The following is a 19056-nucleotide window of genomic DNA, read 5'->3' as shown; positions in this document are numbered from 1 at the left end:
TCAAAGAATGTGATCTGCATCAATTCACAGACATTGTTGATGCATAAACGTATGATTACATGAGCATATCGAGAACATATACAAGTTTTGAATATAAAAAATTACTTGCCTTGGAGAAGTTCCCATAGCTGTAAATTCCCTCTTTAAAAGGACCATCATTTCTTCATGCGTATACGATGAAGGGAATTTAATTTTTTTCGATGGACAATCAGAAGTCCCTACATCATTTGGGTTCCTTGATCCCAAAAAGACAAAGATCCTAGAAGGATGATTGCCTCTTCGTTGGTTTCTTCGTGGTCCACTCGATACACCACGGTTTCGTGGACTGAAAAAAGTGCCCCTATGTTGCCAATTTGACCGGCATTTTCTTCTTCCTCTAACTCTCTACTCATATCCTCTAACGTCATTCGTAGACCGTTGAACGTGTCTTCTGCGTCGTCCATGCTGCTTTCCAACCGAACGAAGCGTTAATATAACCGCATGAGTTTGCGATGTAAAGAGCCGCAGTGGTTTCCTGGTATATTTCAAAATATCGTATATCACGCTCTACAAACAAAAAACAACAACCTACCGGAAATAAAGGTATTGTGCAATTCATCGGTTTTGGATTTCAAAAACAATTGTATGCTGACTTATGATAGACAGCGTCAATCAATTTTTAATGTCAATGCTGACTCATATTATTTCCAAGAGGTAAAGCAGTGCATGAATTTCTGACGCAAGGAATCATTACACAAAATGAAAAACATTTATCTACCTTCCGCCTTCTTTTTGTTTTACATGACCTTGATATCAAACAAAGGTAACAAAATTTGTTTTAACAAAATTTTTGTCATAGGATAATGCTAAAATTGGAACTGACTGATTTATTACTATCATAGGTTCCTGCTACGATGTAACAACTATCGAAGCTTTTGTACGCGAAGTGCATCGACGATATTTACAGGCCGCAACAGACATAGGAACTCCTAACGTACAACCAGAGCAGTTATCGCGGTACAGCATCGGCCTTGATGCAGCAGTTTTGCATCTAAAGAAGATACAGTGGTTTTTAGTGACGCAACAGGCATGTTCGGATCAGCTTTTGACTACTCTTATTGACAATCTCTCCGGCCTAGAAGAAAAGGTTGGAGTTATGGTACATCGGCTTACCAGCGTTGCTACATTCTTGATGGAAGAGCAATCGTATCGAGCCCCAACACGAGAAAGCGGTGTAGTTGGAAGGCCTGCCTATTTGATAAGTAAAGAGCAGCTGGAAGCGATGCGTTATTATGGACTCAGATGGACAGACATAGCAAAATCTTTAGGTAAACCTTAATTAATTATATCATCATTGTGTCAGTTTCTTTTGTTCACTGGCGGTTTTTTTCTTTCATATTCACACAACGGCTTCGTCTCGAGTTGATCAATCTCATATCCACCGAGGTATAAGGTATATAACCATTACTCCAAGTAACCTCAGCTGATCGAAATAATTTAGAAATATAGCCTGTTGGGGTTGAGGTATTGCGAAGCGCGGGACCTTCTATGCACATGGCTCTGTGAACTGTGAACTGTGATTAAAACCTGCATTTTATTTCCTTATAAGGCGTTTCCCTAGCAACCATTTGGAGAAGGCGTGTAAAGTTCAATATGGAAACAAGATCTGACAACGGACGAAAAATTACCAAACCAGAATTGAAAGGGTTTATAATGGAACTCCAAGAAACAGCACCCGGTATAGGAATACGAATGATAGAAGGGCAACTAAGAAGTAGAGGTTTAAGGTCATCAAGAGATGATATAGCAGAAGTTCTAAGGATATTGGACCCCATAGGCGCCATCATTAGGTGGAATGAACAAATCCCACGTGTGACGTACAGTGTACCAGGTAAAAAGAGCTCAGTCTTTTTCAGTGAAGTACGTACGATGTTCTGGTTGTTGCTTTGTCACAGTGTTACATCAATTACCTACCATTTCATGAAGAATCAAGTCATTCCAAAAATTAATTATTTTGCCCTATTTATACGTCATGTAATGGTTTTAGAATACTGAATAGTATTCCAATTTTTTTTCATTCTTGGGAAATAGGTCCCAATAGTCTGTGGCATATAGATGGCAACCACAAACTAATAAGGTATGTACAGTACACTACCGTACCGAAAAAAATACGAGATTAAAAATTAATAAAAATGCAGAATATCGTCATTTTATTTTTTAATACAGGTGGCGTCTTGTAGTACATGCAGCTATTGATGGGTACTCGCGGGTACTTGTGTACATGGAATGCTCTAATAACAACAAGGCAACGACTGTTGGAGCGCTTTTTCTTAAAGCAACAGAAGAGTATTGTTGGCCATCAAGAGTAAGAGCAGACAAAGGAACGGAAAATGTTCAAGTCTTGAGGATGATGATAGAAAAGCATGGAGAGGGAAGAGGGAGCATGATTCTGGGAAGCTCCATTCACAACCAGCGAATAGAACGACTGTGGAGAGACATGAGAAGGATAGTGTCGGAGTATTACCGTAAACTTTTCTTTTTTATGGAAGAAAATAATTTGTTAGATCCAACAAGTGAAACAGATTTATTCTGTTTGCATTTTGTATACCTCCCAAAGATAAATTCTGCACTAAACAAATTTAAAGGGGCGTGGAATAATCACAAACTTTCCACTGAACAAGGCAGAACCCCAAATCAGTTGTACATTCAAGGAATGTTGCGACTGTTTGGCTCCAATTATAGGAATGTAAACGAATTTTTTGAGCCAGACAGCATAGACGAGGAACATTACGGAACAAATGTACCTGAAACCACGCTGGGGCCAATGACCCCAAATAATCGATCCTATTTGCGTGTATCATATTTTTTCAACATGGCGGATTTTCGAAGCTCGCAAGGTATCATGGGAGTAATCATTCTCCGATTATAATTTATGCCTACATTCTGTAGGAAATCGTGGGGCCTGGATACTAGATAGCGTGTTTTGGCGGTCAATTTTGGATTCGCCGGTAATTTAGCTTCAAAACGATATATAATTCAGGGAATTTATTGAAATTTTTAGTTTATTTTAATCAAATGATAGGAGCAGTATTCACAGAAGCTGCTTCAGAAGAAAGCAGTTCAAGGTGAGTATTTTTTTCGGTCTTTTTTACGGCCTTTTGTTATGTTAATTCGAAATTCACAACCATACGATTGTAGCGTGGTATCTAGACAATGAATATTCATATTCTCATGCTGATTTATTTATCTACAAATAAATTATACCACAGCGATTTATCACCTACACCAGCTCCAAAGAAGGCAAGGTTCCCTCTTGGCGCTTATGTTAAGGAAAAGAAACGTCAAGAGAAGAAATTGTTAAATGAGAAATTACTACTGAGTCATGAACTTGCCCGAGAAAGGCTAGAATTGGAGCAAAAGAGACAAGAATTGATTCAACTTACTAAGTCTATCCATGCAAAGGAAGAGAAAATCCGAAGAAAGAGGAAAAGGGTGAGTATTTCTGAACGCTATAAGACAATTAATGAGCTTACATTCAGCCCAGCAATCGATTTTCTAATTTCTTTTTGCACTTGTGACTTACACCTGACAATTAAAAAAAAAATATTTAGATCAATTCTGAATTATCATTAAACTTATTTCCACGTTATTATTTAAATCTCAAACGAGGCTCTTTTGTTTTAGAGAAACTGCAGGTTGTGTGAACATAAATTATAGACAACAGTCTACTAACACAGGATAGACTGTCTTTTACGTGTAATTATTGTTTTATTTTATTATTTTTTTGTCATTGTATATTTTCTAAGCATACATATACTAATAATATATTTATTTATTTATTTTTTATATTTTGTATTAAATATAGGATGAACAGCTTGAGGACATTACTTGTCAAAGACCAGCCAAAATTGTCAGGTGTCCAAAAGTACCAAGTTGCATTCTGCCCCAAAATAGTGATAAGCTGGAGCTCTCTTCAGCCCAGTCATTTAGAAGGAGACAAAGGACATTAGATGCATTGAAACCGATACACTGCTCTGGTGGCAATGATGACCAAAAACCGGTATTGGATGGCTTGTGGGCAACTCTTGCTGCTACAGCTACAAAAGATCAGTTGAAATCCTATCTTTTAAAATCTAAACTGTGCTACTAAAATAATACCCGATATTGTAAAGACAAATGTGAAGGAATATCAAAGCAGCAGAGAAAATGAACTCAGGAGTATAAGGGTTTTGTATGAAGGTGGGATAATGAGCAAGAGGAAGTACTCAACACTTAGAAACTGTTCTGATGTAGTCAAGGAAGCAGATGCAAATAGCAAGGTTGAGTTTATGGCCGGGTGTCAAATACCCAAGATAATACCTTACAAGAAACTAATGAAGATAATAAATGGATTAAACATTGGTGAAGTAGAAAGCTTAGAGAGCCTTGCTGGTGTTCTAGGTGTAGATGTAACTGTGTCAGGTGTTTATAGGCCATTAAAGTCATTCCTGCTTATGTTGGCTGATCTCTATTTGTTGGTTAATGAACATAACCAGTGTCTTCATTGGTTTCATGGAAGAACAAATGTTTTCTATGTTGCTGTTGGTGCAGACGGTGCACCATTTGGCAAAGATACAACTGCAACTGGCAAGTATATAATTATTTCATACTGATAATAATCTTGTTTTGGCTTTCTGAGTTCCATATACTTTCAAAAAAATTGTACATGGGCACAAACACTCAACCTTTTTCATGACAACCAATATTCTTCTCTGAATTAGGTATATATGATAACAAATTAACAGTATAATCGATTAACGTTAAATAAAAACGAAAAAATATATTACCGATATAATTTTTCCACTAATTAGTTTCCTCGTAAATACCTTGAAATGGATATAAAGTATGCATTTCATTTTCATTTTGCAGTAACAACGTCATGCTCGAGCCAATGGTATTGGAATGCGGCCATACATTTTGCCTCTGTTGCATATCGCGGATTAAAAAGAAGGTTCTCAATAGGCACTGCCCAGATTGCCGAAAGGGAATACATTATTCCACTATATTGCATTGTAACTTCATCGTGAAGCAAGTGGTTGCAAAGCTGCAAGGAAAATGTAATCTCTGCCAGGCTGAGGGGCTAATAGGACAGCTTATGACTCATGCTTGTCCCGAGGAAGAGATGTCATGCACAAACGAGGGGTGCACGCAGAAAGTGAAAAGAAAAGAAAAAGAAGTGCACAAAAAAGAGTGTCACCACAGAAAGAACAAATGCACGGGATGCAAGAAAGAGATACTGGCCAAGAACATGGAAGAACATAGCGAGCTGTGCTGTCCATACGGAGACATGTATTGTCCGCTAGGTTGTGAAGAATGCATAAAAAGGTATTCCATTTTATAATTATCATCACTTCCATCGTGTTACACCAATGCGATATACACATTGCTACTCCTAAAAATGCGATTTCTTCTGCGAACTAATTAGGTATTTTGGATTCCATTTTTCCGTACTTTATTACAGGAACGAACTCCATCTACATACTGAAAGATGCACCAAGAGAAGAAATAATTGTTCAATATCTGGGTGCCACTTCTGGGGAAATAAAGAAGAAAAAATTGCACACGATGTTGAACATGCCTGCCAACACGTGAAGCTATTATTAAGAAGTGAGGAAAAGCTCAAGGAGTCGTTGTTAGATAAGGTAAAGCCCCAAAACGAATAAAGTAGTATAGTATCAGTATGCTGTGGTGTTTCATCGTATTTCTAATACATACTCTTCTTTCATTCAACAGAAGACAGACCTTTTATTTCTTAGGAAAGAAAATATTGCAAGTTTCCTATGGGAAATTAGAGATTTCAAAAGAATAGTCGCTGGCTTTGGAGGGAATACGCGCCGAGAGCCCCTAACAAGCCCCAATATTGATGCTCATGGGTGCAAGTGGAGGCTGATTCTTCAAATTGCAGAGAAATGCAGTCTCTACTTGCAGCTTGTGTCGGCCGCCACAACTATGCATGTTGGGATAAGGTTTGTACCAGCAGTAGTTTATTACATATTTAGTAGATCAGGCTGCCTTACTCTTACGCGATGTTTTAGTTTCAGTATGCGATGCACCAACACCCCAATAGCAGAAGTTTTCAGGATTAATAGTGATTATTTTTTGCTTCCTGTAGGTTCGTGATAGAGGCATCTGATGAACTAAAAGATACAGTTTTTACTGTTGAGCCAATACATTTGAAGGAAGGTCAGATGTATGGATCAGAGATACACCTTTCGGCATTAGAAACAATAGCCGAGGGCACAAAAGACTTAAGGGTTAAGGTCATCATAGAAACGGTGCAATATGAAATGACAAATATCCAATATGATGACAACTAGAAGTATTAGTACATTATAGGATTGAAATGCAGACAAACCGAGCCCAGAACACATGCTGCAGCAATGTTGCAACAATATTTTGTCAGTTTTCTTGTTTTTCCAATTTGTGGAAAAAACGTACTTATGCCTTTTTACTGATATTGATAGTCTTATCCATGTAACGGCGAACCCTTTTTGCAAAGTTTGTCCTCATTTCGATCCCACTAGGCTTTGCGATCTATAATTTCAGTAACCTTAAAAAAACTTTTTGGTTAGTTTTTCAATAATGGGTTATCAGGGACGAATAAATGCTTTTACAAAGGTGTAATAAAGAAAAGGGTGACCAATGTAATGGCGAAAAAATTGGCCAATTCTAAAGTGCACTTAAGGTATACATTTTCTTACTTTACGATTTTTCCAACAATATTTGGCATATTTCCTATTTTAAACCCTGCAAAGTGATGAGCCATTGTCCAATAATGAGTAAGAGGTCATTGTAGATAAAATAGACAACCGTTCAAGTTTAGAAACAATCAAGGAAAATACTTTTTCGCTTTTTGCAAAATACTATGATAAGCATTTTGTTAGGTCACAAAAAGTTTGATATTTTATACGATCCCTAATATTGGACGGAGACGATTTTGAATCGTATTAGGCATTCTGAAACGTCTAGGACCCGAAAGACGGGGGATAAGACTGCGTTCAAAGTGTATGACAGGGAGGGGCAGGTTTACAAATCAAAACTTGTACATGTCTTGGTTTGTGCGTGGGGAATTTTTAAAGATAATTATCATATATATTTACATCGTTTTTAACTTCTGTACCTTTGTTAAAGTTCCGGAAAGTGTAAAAGAAAAATTTCTAGTTTGTTTTCTTCCTTGGAAAAAAATCATAATAAAATATATCGACTTAATGTAGCCACTTACATTTCCTTGAATCAGATATTCTATATTTATTGTCTATATAAAATGTCATGTGTTAAAATGGATATCTTGGGGAAAAAAAGAATGAATGAATAAATAAATGACAAATGAAGATATTCAAAATTCAGCGGTTCAATCATTATGTGTCCCTATATTTAAAGATTAAAAGTTTTTAAAATGATTCAAAATGAATGAAAAAGGAAAGGAAAAACCCTGTATATAAACCCATTCGGGAAATGGCCGCTTTAAATTATATATTTTTTAAATTTAATGCCTGAAAAGAAATGAATGATAAGTAAGGATTCTGTGAACAATCTGACAGAAAAAAGTGATTATTTTAGGAGTTGTAAAGTGCTACATGACACCAAAGCGAGGCTAGTCGTTATTGATCAGCAAAATCTCATACTTATATCTGTACATTCATTCCATGATGTCTTATCAGAAAAACACCTCAGTATTGAAACTTTCCCTGCTTACTCACTTTTCAATGCTCTTTTAGGTGAAAGCGATATACTGATAAATTTACGATGAAAATGAACAAAAGTGAAAAGTAGAAACTAGTAAAAACTCAAACGAGCAAATTTCTTTTTCTTTCTTTTCATTTTTCTTTTTATATTTTGTTTTATAAATATGCAAGAATATCAGTCAAGCAAAAAATGTACAAGAATATATTCATGCAAAAACAGGTATTCGGACCCGGCCAAGCTAAGGATGAAGGGAGGGTTATTACTCGGGAGGTGTACTTTTTTAACGACTGCATAATAAAAGACGTGACTACGTACAGAACTGAGAATAGAAAAGAATTGTAGCCAAGGCAACGTTTCGAAGCATATGCTCACACATTCATTCCATAATATCTTTAAAGAAAAAGTCATTTCCTTTCCATAAAAAATCCCATTCATTTCCTTTCCACAAAAAAAATCCCTTCATTTACTTTACATAACACAATCTCTTTCATTTACTTTACATAAAATTACTGAATGTGTGAAACTGAAATGCAATTCGATATCCGACATCGTTATTATTAAATGTCAGACCCCGATGTAATATATGACGTAATGTTATATGATCCCAATGTTATCATTATATAATCATAGACACTACTTATTGTACTTGAGTAGTTATAACAGTGGCTTGAAATAAACATCTTGATTCTACACGATCTGAGCGACTACAACATGGTGTCAGAGCGTGGTCTATGAGCGAACCATTACTCGTATCAGTTAGAATGGCATCGAGTCTACAATGGGCAGCGCCCAGAGAAATGTCTTTTGAAGGCAACGTCAGCGAGAACTATCGAAAGTTCGAAGAACACTGGAATCTATTCGAGAAAACAGAACTTAAAGGAAAATCCGAAGAGGAGCGATGCTCGTATTTTCTGCTCTGCATTGGCGAGAAGGGTCGAGAAGTGTACAAGACACTGGACCTTCCTGACGAAACGACGACTGACGACAAAGGCGAGACAGTTTGGAACAGGACTACAGCGGATATCAAGACGGCGTTCAAGACTTACTGTAACCCGAGAAAGAACATCACTTTTGAAAGACACAAATTCAACATGAGAAACCAAGAACAAGGGGAGACAATTGATCAATACGTGACAGTATTGAGGACTCTTGCTTCACTGTGTGAGTTCAAAGATCTCAAAGACGGACTCATACGCGACCGGATTGTGTGCGGCATATCTGATCAATCCCTGAGGGAACGCTTATTACGCGAAGCAGACCTGAGCTTAGACAAGGCACTCAACATTTGCAGAGCATCCGAACACTCCAGACAACAGCTAAAAACTATCTCAGAGGCTAAGAACGCGAACGTAGACTTCGTCAAACAACGACAACCCAGATACGACGAGCGCCACACCCCCACGCAGACAAGAACGACAGGCGACTCCAAGCAAAAGCCATGCGGTAATTGTGGAATCCTACACAGGCCAAAATCATGTCCTGCCTACGGGAAAGAATGCAACAGTTGCTCAAAGCTCGGACACTTTGCAAAATACTGTCGATCAAGCCAGCAACAGCAACAATTTCAGCAGAAATATCAGCCAAGAAATCACCGAACACGTGTACACGAAGTAGAATACGACGTCATTGAGAGTGATTATTCCGACCACGGCGTCGATCAGATTACAATAGACTCTGTCAACGAAAGCATCAATCACAACGAACAGTATGCAGACATTCGCATTGGTAACAAGGACCTGAAGTTAAAACTCGACACCGGAGCAGAAACAAGCGTCTTAACAAAGGAGGATTTCTACAAAGTCGTGCCTCGTAAGCGTCGCCGAGAAAAACTACAAACGTCCCACGCAAGACTCACAGCTTTTGGTGGTCACGCAATACCTGTCATAGGACAATGTTCTTTAATGTGTCAATTTAAGAACATCAAACAAATAGTCCAGTTTCAAGTCGTCGAAGCTGGGAAGTCACCTCTAGGATGCGAAGATTGCGAAAGCTTACAGCTCATAACATTTAATGTTCATGAAATGGAAAGGAACACTGACTCAAGCAAGCTGATTGGACTCAGCAAGGAAGAAATCCTTAAGGAATACTCAACATGCTTTGAAGGATTAGGCCGGATATCGGAACCTTACCACATCAAGATTGACAGCTCAGTTAGTCCAGTTATACACCCACCAAGAAAACTACCGGCAGCGCTACGCGAAAAAGTGAAAGACGAACTAGAACACATGGAAAGAGCGGGAGTCATCACTAAAGTCAATGAACCAACTCCATGGGTCAACTCGATGGTCGTCAACGAAAAACGTTCCGGAAAGTTAAGAATCTGCATTGACCCCCGTGACCTAAACAAAGCTGTTAAGCGCGAACATTATCAACTCCCAACACAAGAGGAGATTACCGCGCGTTTATCTGGAGCCAAATTTTTTAGCCATTTGGATGCCCAGTCCGGATTCTGGCAGATTCCTCTAGACGAAGAAAGCTCACTCTTAACAACCTTCAACACACCCTTTGGTCGGTATCGCTTTCGAGTAATGCCGTTTGGGTTCGTGTTTGCTCAGGAGGTATTTCACAGAACTGTCAGTGAATTGTTTGCTGATGTAACCGGATGCGAGACAGATATCGACGACATTCTCGTTTGGGGCAGAACCTTGGAAGAACACGACAGAAACCTTAAAGAGACTTTGGATCGTGTTAAACAAATTAACATGACTCTAAACAAAGAAAAGTGCAAAATCAGATGCACTGAGCTCGTCTACCTCGGAGAGAAGCTAACAGCAGATGGAGTCAAACCTGACAACAGCAAGATCAAAGCCATCATCGACTACCCAACACCCCAGAACAAACAAGAGATTCAACGCCTACTAGGAATGATCAACTTTGTCGCCAAGTTCACTCCAAGAATATCAGAAACCACAGCGCCGCTCAGAGAACTTATACGGCGAGACGTTGAGTTCCACTGGAGCCATCATCACCAAAAAGCCTTTGAAGACCTCAAGAAACAGCTATCCACGTCAGACACTCTCCAGTATTATGATGTAACTAGGCCCGTTATTATCCAAGTCGACGCTTCACAAAAAGGACTCGGAGCTGCACTCTACCAAGATAAAGGGCCCGTCGCCTATGCCTCAAAAGCGCTGAATGAGACTCAACAAAACTATGCACAGATCGAGAAAGAACTGTTTGCTATAGTCTTTGGATGCAAACGCTTCCATCAATACATCTACGGGAAGACGGTAACCGTGGAGACAGACCACAAACCACTTGAAGCAATTTTCAAAAAACCACTATCCCAAGCTCCATCACGTCTGCAGAAAATGCTACTTCAGCTACAAGCCTATGACATCCATGTAAAATACACAAAAGGAACTGAAATGTACATTGCTGATGCACTGTCACGTGCATTTCCGCCGGAAGTCACCACGGAGGATTTCGAAAGAGAAATTCAAGACGAGAAGTACATACATCTTATGTCATGTGAGGCGTATGTCACTGACCGTAAGCTGCAAGAGATAAAGGAACACATTCAACGTGACGAGACAAACTAACCCCAGAGTTAGGATTCGAATTAGGATTCGAGTTAGGATTCGAGTTAGGATTCGAGTTAGGATTCGAGTTGGGATTCGAGTTGGGATTCGAGTTGGAATTCGAGTTAGGATTCGAATATTGCAACAAATATCATTGGATAAATTCTTGGTTATTGCCAATAATTTGTTTAGAATCACAATGCAGTTCTTTTGACTAAAACATTCACGTAATACATAATAAAATCATTCCATACACTCGAATTATACAAACCTCAACAAATTATAATTTTAGGTCAAATTATCAAATTCATCTATTATATCATCCACTTAGATTTATTTGTACATAATGCTGTGAATTATTTACTTCAATTAATTGTGTTTAAACAAAGCTCAAAGAAGTATTTCCCCCAGCTTTAAAGGGTCAATAATTTGTGTTATTTCTCAATTGACACGGTTTTCTTTGTTATTCACAAGGCTTTATTCTTGTTATCACCCTCATTATAAATGCGAGGTCAATATATAGTTAGTTATTAACCCGGTTAATAACTATATATAGACACCGCATTTATAATGAGCAACATTTGATAGAAAACCTTCTCAATTGAGAAATAAAATACCTGCGGCCCTCGGGATGTATATGGCTTATTGCCTCCGTTCTCGGTAATTAACTCTTACTTACATGCCAAAACGCGAAACATTTACTATAAATTGTAGTCAGATATCGATGACAGTAGTCATTGCAACAGTGATATTTTAACATGTGACGGATATGATATCTTCACTGTGCAGAATGTACGTTTTAAACATTAAAGAAGTAGTCCTTTTTTAACTCGTAGGAACGAGTTATTGTGAGGCGTCTGAATGTGACTCACACACACAATATGGCGGTGCAGATCGATATTTAATCGTATGTACATATTGAGTTGAGCATCTGCCGAACCCTATACGAATTTTCATGAAAGCGAAAGCTAGCTCATCTACGGCATAAGGTCATTGAGTCAATTGATGACAGTATTGCATAAGCATGATTTAAGAATCCGCTATATTTTATAGTCATTTAATAAAATCTCTGGGCTCAGTGCATAAGTATCCACGAGATGGCCATATGGTGCGTTTGATCGTTCATCGCTGCGCTTACTCGTGAAAATCCTTTCAACCCCCGAATATAATATTTGTATCATCGCGCGCCGCCCATGTAATATCCCCCATATAAATTCATGGGCGATTAGTAAATAAATAAAAAATATGAGTGAATGGATGCATGAATGAATGAATAAACGAACATAGTCAATTCAATGAAAAATCATTCCTGTTGCATAAACAAGATCATAAATATATTCACATTATTTATACATCATTATCGTTGTCGCTTACAGAAAACAAGAGTATAACGTAATTATAACGCCCATTCAACGAGAGAGTTCAGTTGTTGATCTGAAAAGATCTGCATGCTCGAGGCTAAACGAATATCCAAATTGATAATCCAGACGTGTCTAAAAAAATTTGCAATATTTAATGGCGTCAGTTATTTTTACCTCGTACTCTAGTTGAGGCTAGTTGATGAGCCGGTGAGCGACAACGTTGAATCAAAAGAAACACAACAAGATACAATATAGCTGTAGGTGCTATTAAAGCACAGTGTCCATAACGCACGAACAAAACAAAACCAAATTCGGGAAAAATAGTAAGAGGGCTATATAATAAGCCTGAAGCGAGATGACGTTTTACCCCCATCTCTAGACCATAATCCTTTTCACATTGCTTTTGTTCTTTAATTATGACTATCGTTCTTGTATTCTCTAAGGAATCAAAAATTTTAATATGAAAGAATTTTAAAATTTTTATGGTATAGAGTCGGGGGTAAAACGTCATCACGCGTCAGGCTTATTTAGGTGATGTCAGCTATTCAACTCTGAGACCAAAAGGCTATGGACATACTAATACCACCCTAACAACCGGTTGGATTCAAGGTCATAACACGAGTGATATTCTCCCATTAGCTATAGACAGTAAAAAGTCAAGTAGTTCAAAATAAACGTGTGCCAAATATGTCTTGTAGACTTTCTTTTTGAAACTCGTCCAAAATTAATTCGGCTGCTGGCCTCAGCATATTTGGCGAGAAGTATGGGTGTCTTGCCCTCACGCACTCCAGCTGGCAATGGTAATATTTATTGCCCTCCGAGCTAAGGCGCTGGACACCCTGCCGGTCAAAGTACAGGTCCCGCTCTTTGTGTTGGATGACAACACCAACACATGCGGGACCATCCTGAGACCGGTGGGGATAGGGGCATCCAGCACATTTTTTCACCCTGTTGGAAAGGTTTACTAGTATAAAAGGATTGCTATTAAACCAAGGAGGCCGTCCAATAGGTACTATCGGACGTGGTGGGTACTGATTAGGTTGTCTGGACGCCGACAGCTGTGTAGGCTGGAAAGGTGAAACCCTTTCAAACAGTGTCTGCAAAACATCGGGATCAATAATCTTTTGACACAGAATGTCATCGTTTTCGTTTACTTTGAGTACGTTTATCATTGTCCAAATGACATGGAAGCACACGTTTCTTCCGTTACCAAAAGAACAGTTACGAGAGGTCGTGCTCCTGATCTCAACAAGCCTGATGTTGCCATTGTCGTTCAATTCAAATACCTTTTTATCATTATTGATGTCATGAATTCCTGTCAAATCAACTTTTGCTCGTTTTGCCAGCTTCAAAGATTGTTCAAAAGCTTTACTTCTTGACTTTCTTTTTCGATATTGAGGTCTGGCGTTAGACTGATGAACTGTTCCCTCCTCGTCAGTAGACCCCTCCATGTCTTGGAGATCAGCCATCATGCTCGTGTGATGATTTGTTGGTCGCTTGGCCCTATGAGAGGAGTTTTCATCCACAAGGATGCCATTTGTATAAAAGCTCGGATCTACATCGCCAGAAGAAAGCTCTCTAGCAAACGCACTAGCACGATCCACTTGTCTTCTAAGGGAAGTTTGATCTTTTTGCTTCTGGTTTCGGCACCTGCCCCCCGCATAGTTTCCCTCCATATACTGTTCCAGTTTTCCTTTTAGCAAGGCAGATTCGATGACATGGTCTTCTGCAGCCCGAGCCAGGGAATCATTGCGAGCCCCACGAATAGCATTGCGTGCATGGCCTACTTCGGCCATGTTGGTGTTTGAAGTGGTAGAAGACTTGAACGCACGAAATGCATGGAAGCGCCGTGGGTGCCAAAAGCTCTCAAACCACTTCTTTGCATTCGCATGCTTTGCCTTTATACCGGACCACGTATGGAGCCGTCGCCTAGCTGCTTGATATGTTCCTGGAGTTAGGGCTGCATAGAGGTGGTGCGTGATCTGGCGGAATTCCGACTTCGCTTTCTCACTCCATTCCGAGCACTCTTGTTTTCTGGCACACGAGTAAAAGTGCATCTCACACGAGAAAGCACGCGCCACGGCCTCAGCCTTGAGTGAGCGTCTTATTGACTCCCGATTCCCTCCGTGCTCGTCAGTTACAAACCCATGTGGGTCGAATACATGGTCTTTATCGCCAGTATAGTCTCGTAGTGCCTGGATAACAAATGTACAAATTAATGTTTATACTAAATGTGGAGGGCTACTTTAAATGGAAAAAGTTGGAAACGGCCTACAAATCAGGTGATAGTTGTTGACGTTTAGTGAAAATAAATTAAAAAATTATTATATAAATAAATGAATCAATGAGTAAATAATTTAAAAGTAGAGGAATAAACAAACAAATTAATGAATTAATGAATTAAACTTCTGTTAATTTAATTCAATATAATTTTTTGTAAATTTTCACACCTTATTTCCGATATAAATTACTTCATTACAATATCGCATCTGATTACAATGTGAAAACCTGGTTATTTTGCAAAACCAAGTTCCTAATAACATTGCCGAATTACCCACCCAGGGAATGGCCATTTCCCATGGTTGAGGTATAGGAAAACCAAGTAGCAGGCAACTTAAAAGCTTACTTCGTTTAGGCATTGCCAAAACTTGCAGAGAGTTTCTGTAGATTCTGTAGAACAATCCATACTGGCAATCGTAACGATTTCTTTTAAAGTTGGATGCTCAACAGTGAGATTTATCGTCTTCATTCCCTTAACTCTATCGTGTTCAGCGTCCAGGAAGCAGTCTTCGTCTTGAAGAGGATGTCCACTCCCCACCTAATAACAACAACAGCTGATGATGATGAAGATGAAGATGATGATGACATGTAATAAGTTACCGCGTCACAGAGGGGTGCGCGATTAAGAGCAATGAGCCAGGACTCCTAACGAGAATAGTCTTTATCAAACAAATGATACGAGAAAGAAAATTCTCACCTGCATTTGTGCAGCCATTTCAATTTTTTCCCGACTTGTTCTGAACACAGCTGTAATCTTATCTTCACTCACACGTCCATCTTGAACTTTCCATAGTAGATAAGGGTCATGCTTATCTGTGGCTTCCTTGATTTTAGCTAGCGCATCGAAGGAGTGACCAACTGGATTAAGCTCTTGCAGGGTCTTTTGTTACCTTTTGTTGTCTTTTTGTGTGGACCATAGTGCACCGACTACTGTTCTTTAACGAAGGAGAAAGAAAGAAAACAGGAATTTCTCTTGCAACAAGCTGGCTTCTTAAAGAGAAATCTAGTGCAGGAACTAATCACAGGAAACAAAATTATTTAATGAAATATATCAAAACGGAGCAGTATGGCATAGTAGTTCGCACAGGTGCCCCTAGCCGACTCCCCCATAATCTATTGAGAGAACCACTTTTAAAATTGCTCACAAAGGGCTTTTAATGTTAAAATGGCATAATAATGTATATCTCGACTCTTTTTCTTGCCAAGGATAATACATAAAATTCCAAGACCACTAGGGTATGGACAGAACTGGAAGAAACTACGGTACGCTCTTTTCTCGCGCCAACTGTAACAACTAAACAACTTGCCAGTGAAGCTAGAATAACCTACTGGACTCTGTAGGAATCGAATTTAGTATACTATTCTGTATATTTCTTATTGAAATCTGACTAGTTGTTTGTAAAGAAACACGAACTGTGCATGTCGACTGGTACTGATAGATGGTATTTTCGGAAATCGGTTGCATAAAACAAGCCAACGCCACGGTTGCCAATTCTAATTTCTTGATAACTCCGATGAATGGAGCAACGGAAAAGACATTTTCGTGTTGAAGGTTAGTATGTTAATGTTTTCTTTTATTTGTATAGACTAGATTTGAAAAACAATGATGTTTCAAGGGAATTTATTTCGAGAAGTCTTTAGTCACGCAATCGCCAAACAATGATTTCTGCATATTTAATGAGTCAAAATAAAAGCTCTCGCAAAAAGCGCACAATTACTTCCCCAAAATAAAAAATACATTTTTCAAAAGAGTAGTTTCCCAATAGTTGTTGACTATAATTTCATAACATTTGGAAGGATGGCACATAGGGAAACTCGCAGTTTTCGAGATGCACTGACCAGCATTGTAACTCAGTGCCCATTGCTTTTTATTGTGTAAAATAATTCTGAGTTGTTCGATTTTTATGAAACTACTCTTAATTGAGCAAATAAGAGTTGTACTTTTGGCAGAAAGTATTAGAAGGCTATTTGAATTAATAGTTTTGATACACGGACCAAGCGAAAGTAAGCAATTTTCAGCCATCTTTTGGCAGCGAAAATCGTCCCTGGAGCTCAAACCGATTTTTCCCTATTTCTCGAAAACAAAAAAGTATTTTTCAAAACTAACCACACAGCGTTTCTTCCTTCATCATACACTACTAAAATCCAAAAGTAGAGCGAATTCGAAAATTTGAGCCTTTCCGCCGTATGTTTGATTTTTACAGACAGTCGCTCTTAAAGATGACCCTTCTGCAATCCAATTTTATACTGGCTTCCCTAACTATGAGGCCCTTACCGCATTTCATAAATATCTTGAACCCAAAGCTGCAAAGCTTCAGTACTGGGGATCGAAGAACATCCAAGACTCCCAGCCTTATCAGGAGGAGGGAAAGAAGAAGCCTGGAATAAAACGCTCATTAACCTCTCTTACAGAACTGTTTCTTGTACTAGTAAGACTCAAAGTAGGGCTGTTTGTGAAAGATATTGCTGATCGATTTGGGATTTCTGTTGGGCATGTCAGCAAAATTTACTCTACATGGATTAATTTTCAACATTTGGAGACTGAATCCCTTTTTCCATTCCCAAGTCAAGATACAATAAGACAAATTATGCCAGAACAGTTTGCCCTCTACCCAACTACCAGAGTCATAATTGATTGTACTGAGGTATTTGTTGAGGTTCCATCCTCCATGAAAGCCCAATCTCAGACATGGTCAAACTACAAACATCATAATACCTTCAAGGTATTAGTGGGCATTTCTCCAAATGGCCAAGTTATATTTATTTCAAAGTTATGGGGAGGTCGTGTATGGAAAGATGGAAAGCTGCCCTAAAGCCCATTCTAAGAAAAGAGAGAGCTGCGAAAAAAACCGAGAAGTACAACTCAAGACTCAAGCTGCATGAAGTTTAATCTGGTGGTGCCCAAGATGATAGAGCATTAATTATGAATGCTACAGAGTCATCAATTTTATCCATCCAGGAACACAGGCAAGCTCGGGACTACCTCATTTTCATGATAGTTCACAGCAACGCTCAACGCGCTGGAATTGGAAAAGGCCTGAGACTGGGATTAGCTACGATTCTGGACGGACGTGCCTAGCAGAGCTCCGTAAATTCCTAGGTTCTGAACTGCTAGAAAAGTTTTAAGAGTAGTAGATATTATAATCATAAAAGATGAAATAAGCTTACATGAGTAAAAGGATAGAGAGAAAACCGTGCTCTTCAAAATTCACCGAAACCTAAGAATATAAAAATGGCTGATGACGAAGAAGGTCAAGATGTTCCAATTTTATCAATGATATATAAGAAAATAATGGAAGTCCAGAATAACACAGAGGAAATTATGTAGGAGAATGCTGTCTTAAAAAAGGAATTCGATAAACTTAGGAAAGCCTCTGAATTGCAATCCAAAACTATCAAAGATTTACAAGAAAATGTTCAATTGCGCAATGAATTGAAGGAACAAATCACTATTTCGGATACCTTACTAAGCAATATAGCAACACTCAACTGCAGGATAAGTCAGCAAGATGAACTGTTAGAAGAATTAAACCAATATCAAAGAAAATATAACATTGATATTCAAGGTATACCAGAACGAGATGGAGAATATCTGAAAGACATTGTAGAAGATATAGCGAAGGAAATCAACGTAGAAATAGAATCAAACGACATCCACATTGTGCACAGACAGAGATCAAAACAGAATCCTAAACCAATACTACTGAAATTTAAGCACTATGATGATAAAAGAAGCATGTATGAAGCAAGAAGAAAGCTGAAAAGTTATGAAGGAAGCAGCGGTAAAATTAATGGTGAGGAAAAAATCTACATCAACGAGCATTAAACTGCGGAGAGAAAGAGGCTTTTCGCCGAGGTACAAAAAAGAGAGCTAAGCAGTATCACTGGTACAATGTTGCAACAAATGGTGGCAAAATATTTGTCAAAAAAGAAAAAGGAAGACTATACATGATTAAGAAGCAAGCAGACCTGGAAGGACACTACTAAAACCCAATAAAATGGACATGTAAAGTTAAGTGAATATAATGCGCAGAAGATGACTCAGCACCACAGCTTTAAGAAAGTGTTTTAGATCCTAAAGAAAAAGTAAAGCAGTGGGAGACAGATAGCAGAAGCACAAACACCATCCCACCAACAGTCATTTTAGAAACTAATAGAAGATTGTGGAGTAAGGGGAGTGAAGCAGTAGT

At 38.6% G+C, this 19056-nt stretch overlaps 1 protein-coding gene across 1 annotated transcript; it reads right to left on the bottom strand.

Annotated features, from left to right (window-relative positions):
* Nucleotides 1-13079: 13079 nt before the first annotated feature.
* LOC148912893 (uncharacterized) lies at nucleotides 13080-16009 on the bottom strand. The gene is made up of 3 exons (XM_089026258.1): nucleotides 15564-16009; nucleotides 15213-15404; nucleotides 13080-14781 (listed from the first exon to the last, which is right to left on the bottom strand). The coding sequence occupies exons 1-3, from the start codon at nucleotides 15579-15581 to the stop codon at nucleotides 13252-13254; spliced, it is 1740 nt and encodes a 579-aa protein (XP_088882384.1). The 5' UTR covers nucleotides 15582-16009; the 3' UTR covers nucleotides 13080-13251.
* Nucleotides 16010-19056: the final 3047 nt, after the last annotated feature.

The sequence above is a fragment of the Actinia tenebrosa genome, unplaced genomic scaffold (assembly GCF_029948245.1).
Source record: "Actinia tenebrosa isolate PJP-AT-01 unplaced genomic scaffold, QUT_ActTen_1.0 PGA_scaffold10__47_contigs__length_13832649, whole genome shotgun sequence".
Taxonomy (NCBI): domain Eukaryota; kingdom Metazoa; phylum Cnidaria; class Anthozoa; order Actiniaria; family Actiniidae; genus Actinia; species Actinia tenebrosa.
The sequence above is the reverse complement of the archived record's forward strand: the minus strand, read 5'-3'. Positions and strand labels throughout refer to the sequence as shown.

Bases quoted from the DNA above. Each gene is read 5' to 3' on its own strand.
- LOC148912893 (XM_089026258.1), bottom strand. The intron at 14,782-15,212 runs GTAAGCTTTTAA...TTTGTTATCCAG, and splicing joins TTTGGCAATGCCTAAACGAA to GCACTACGAGACTATACTGG.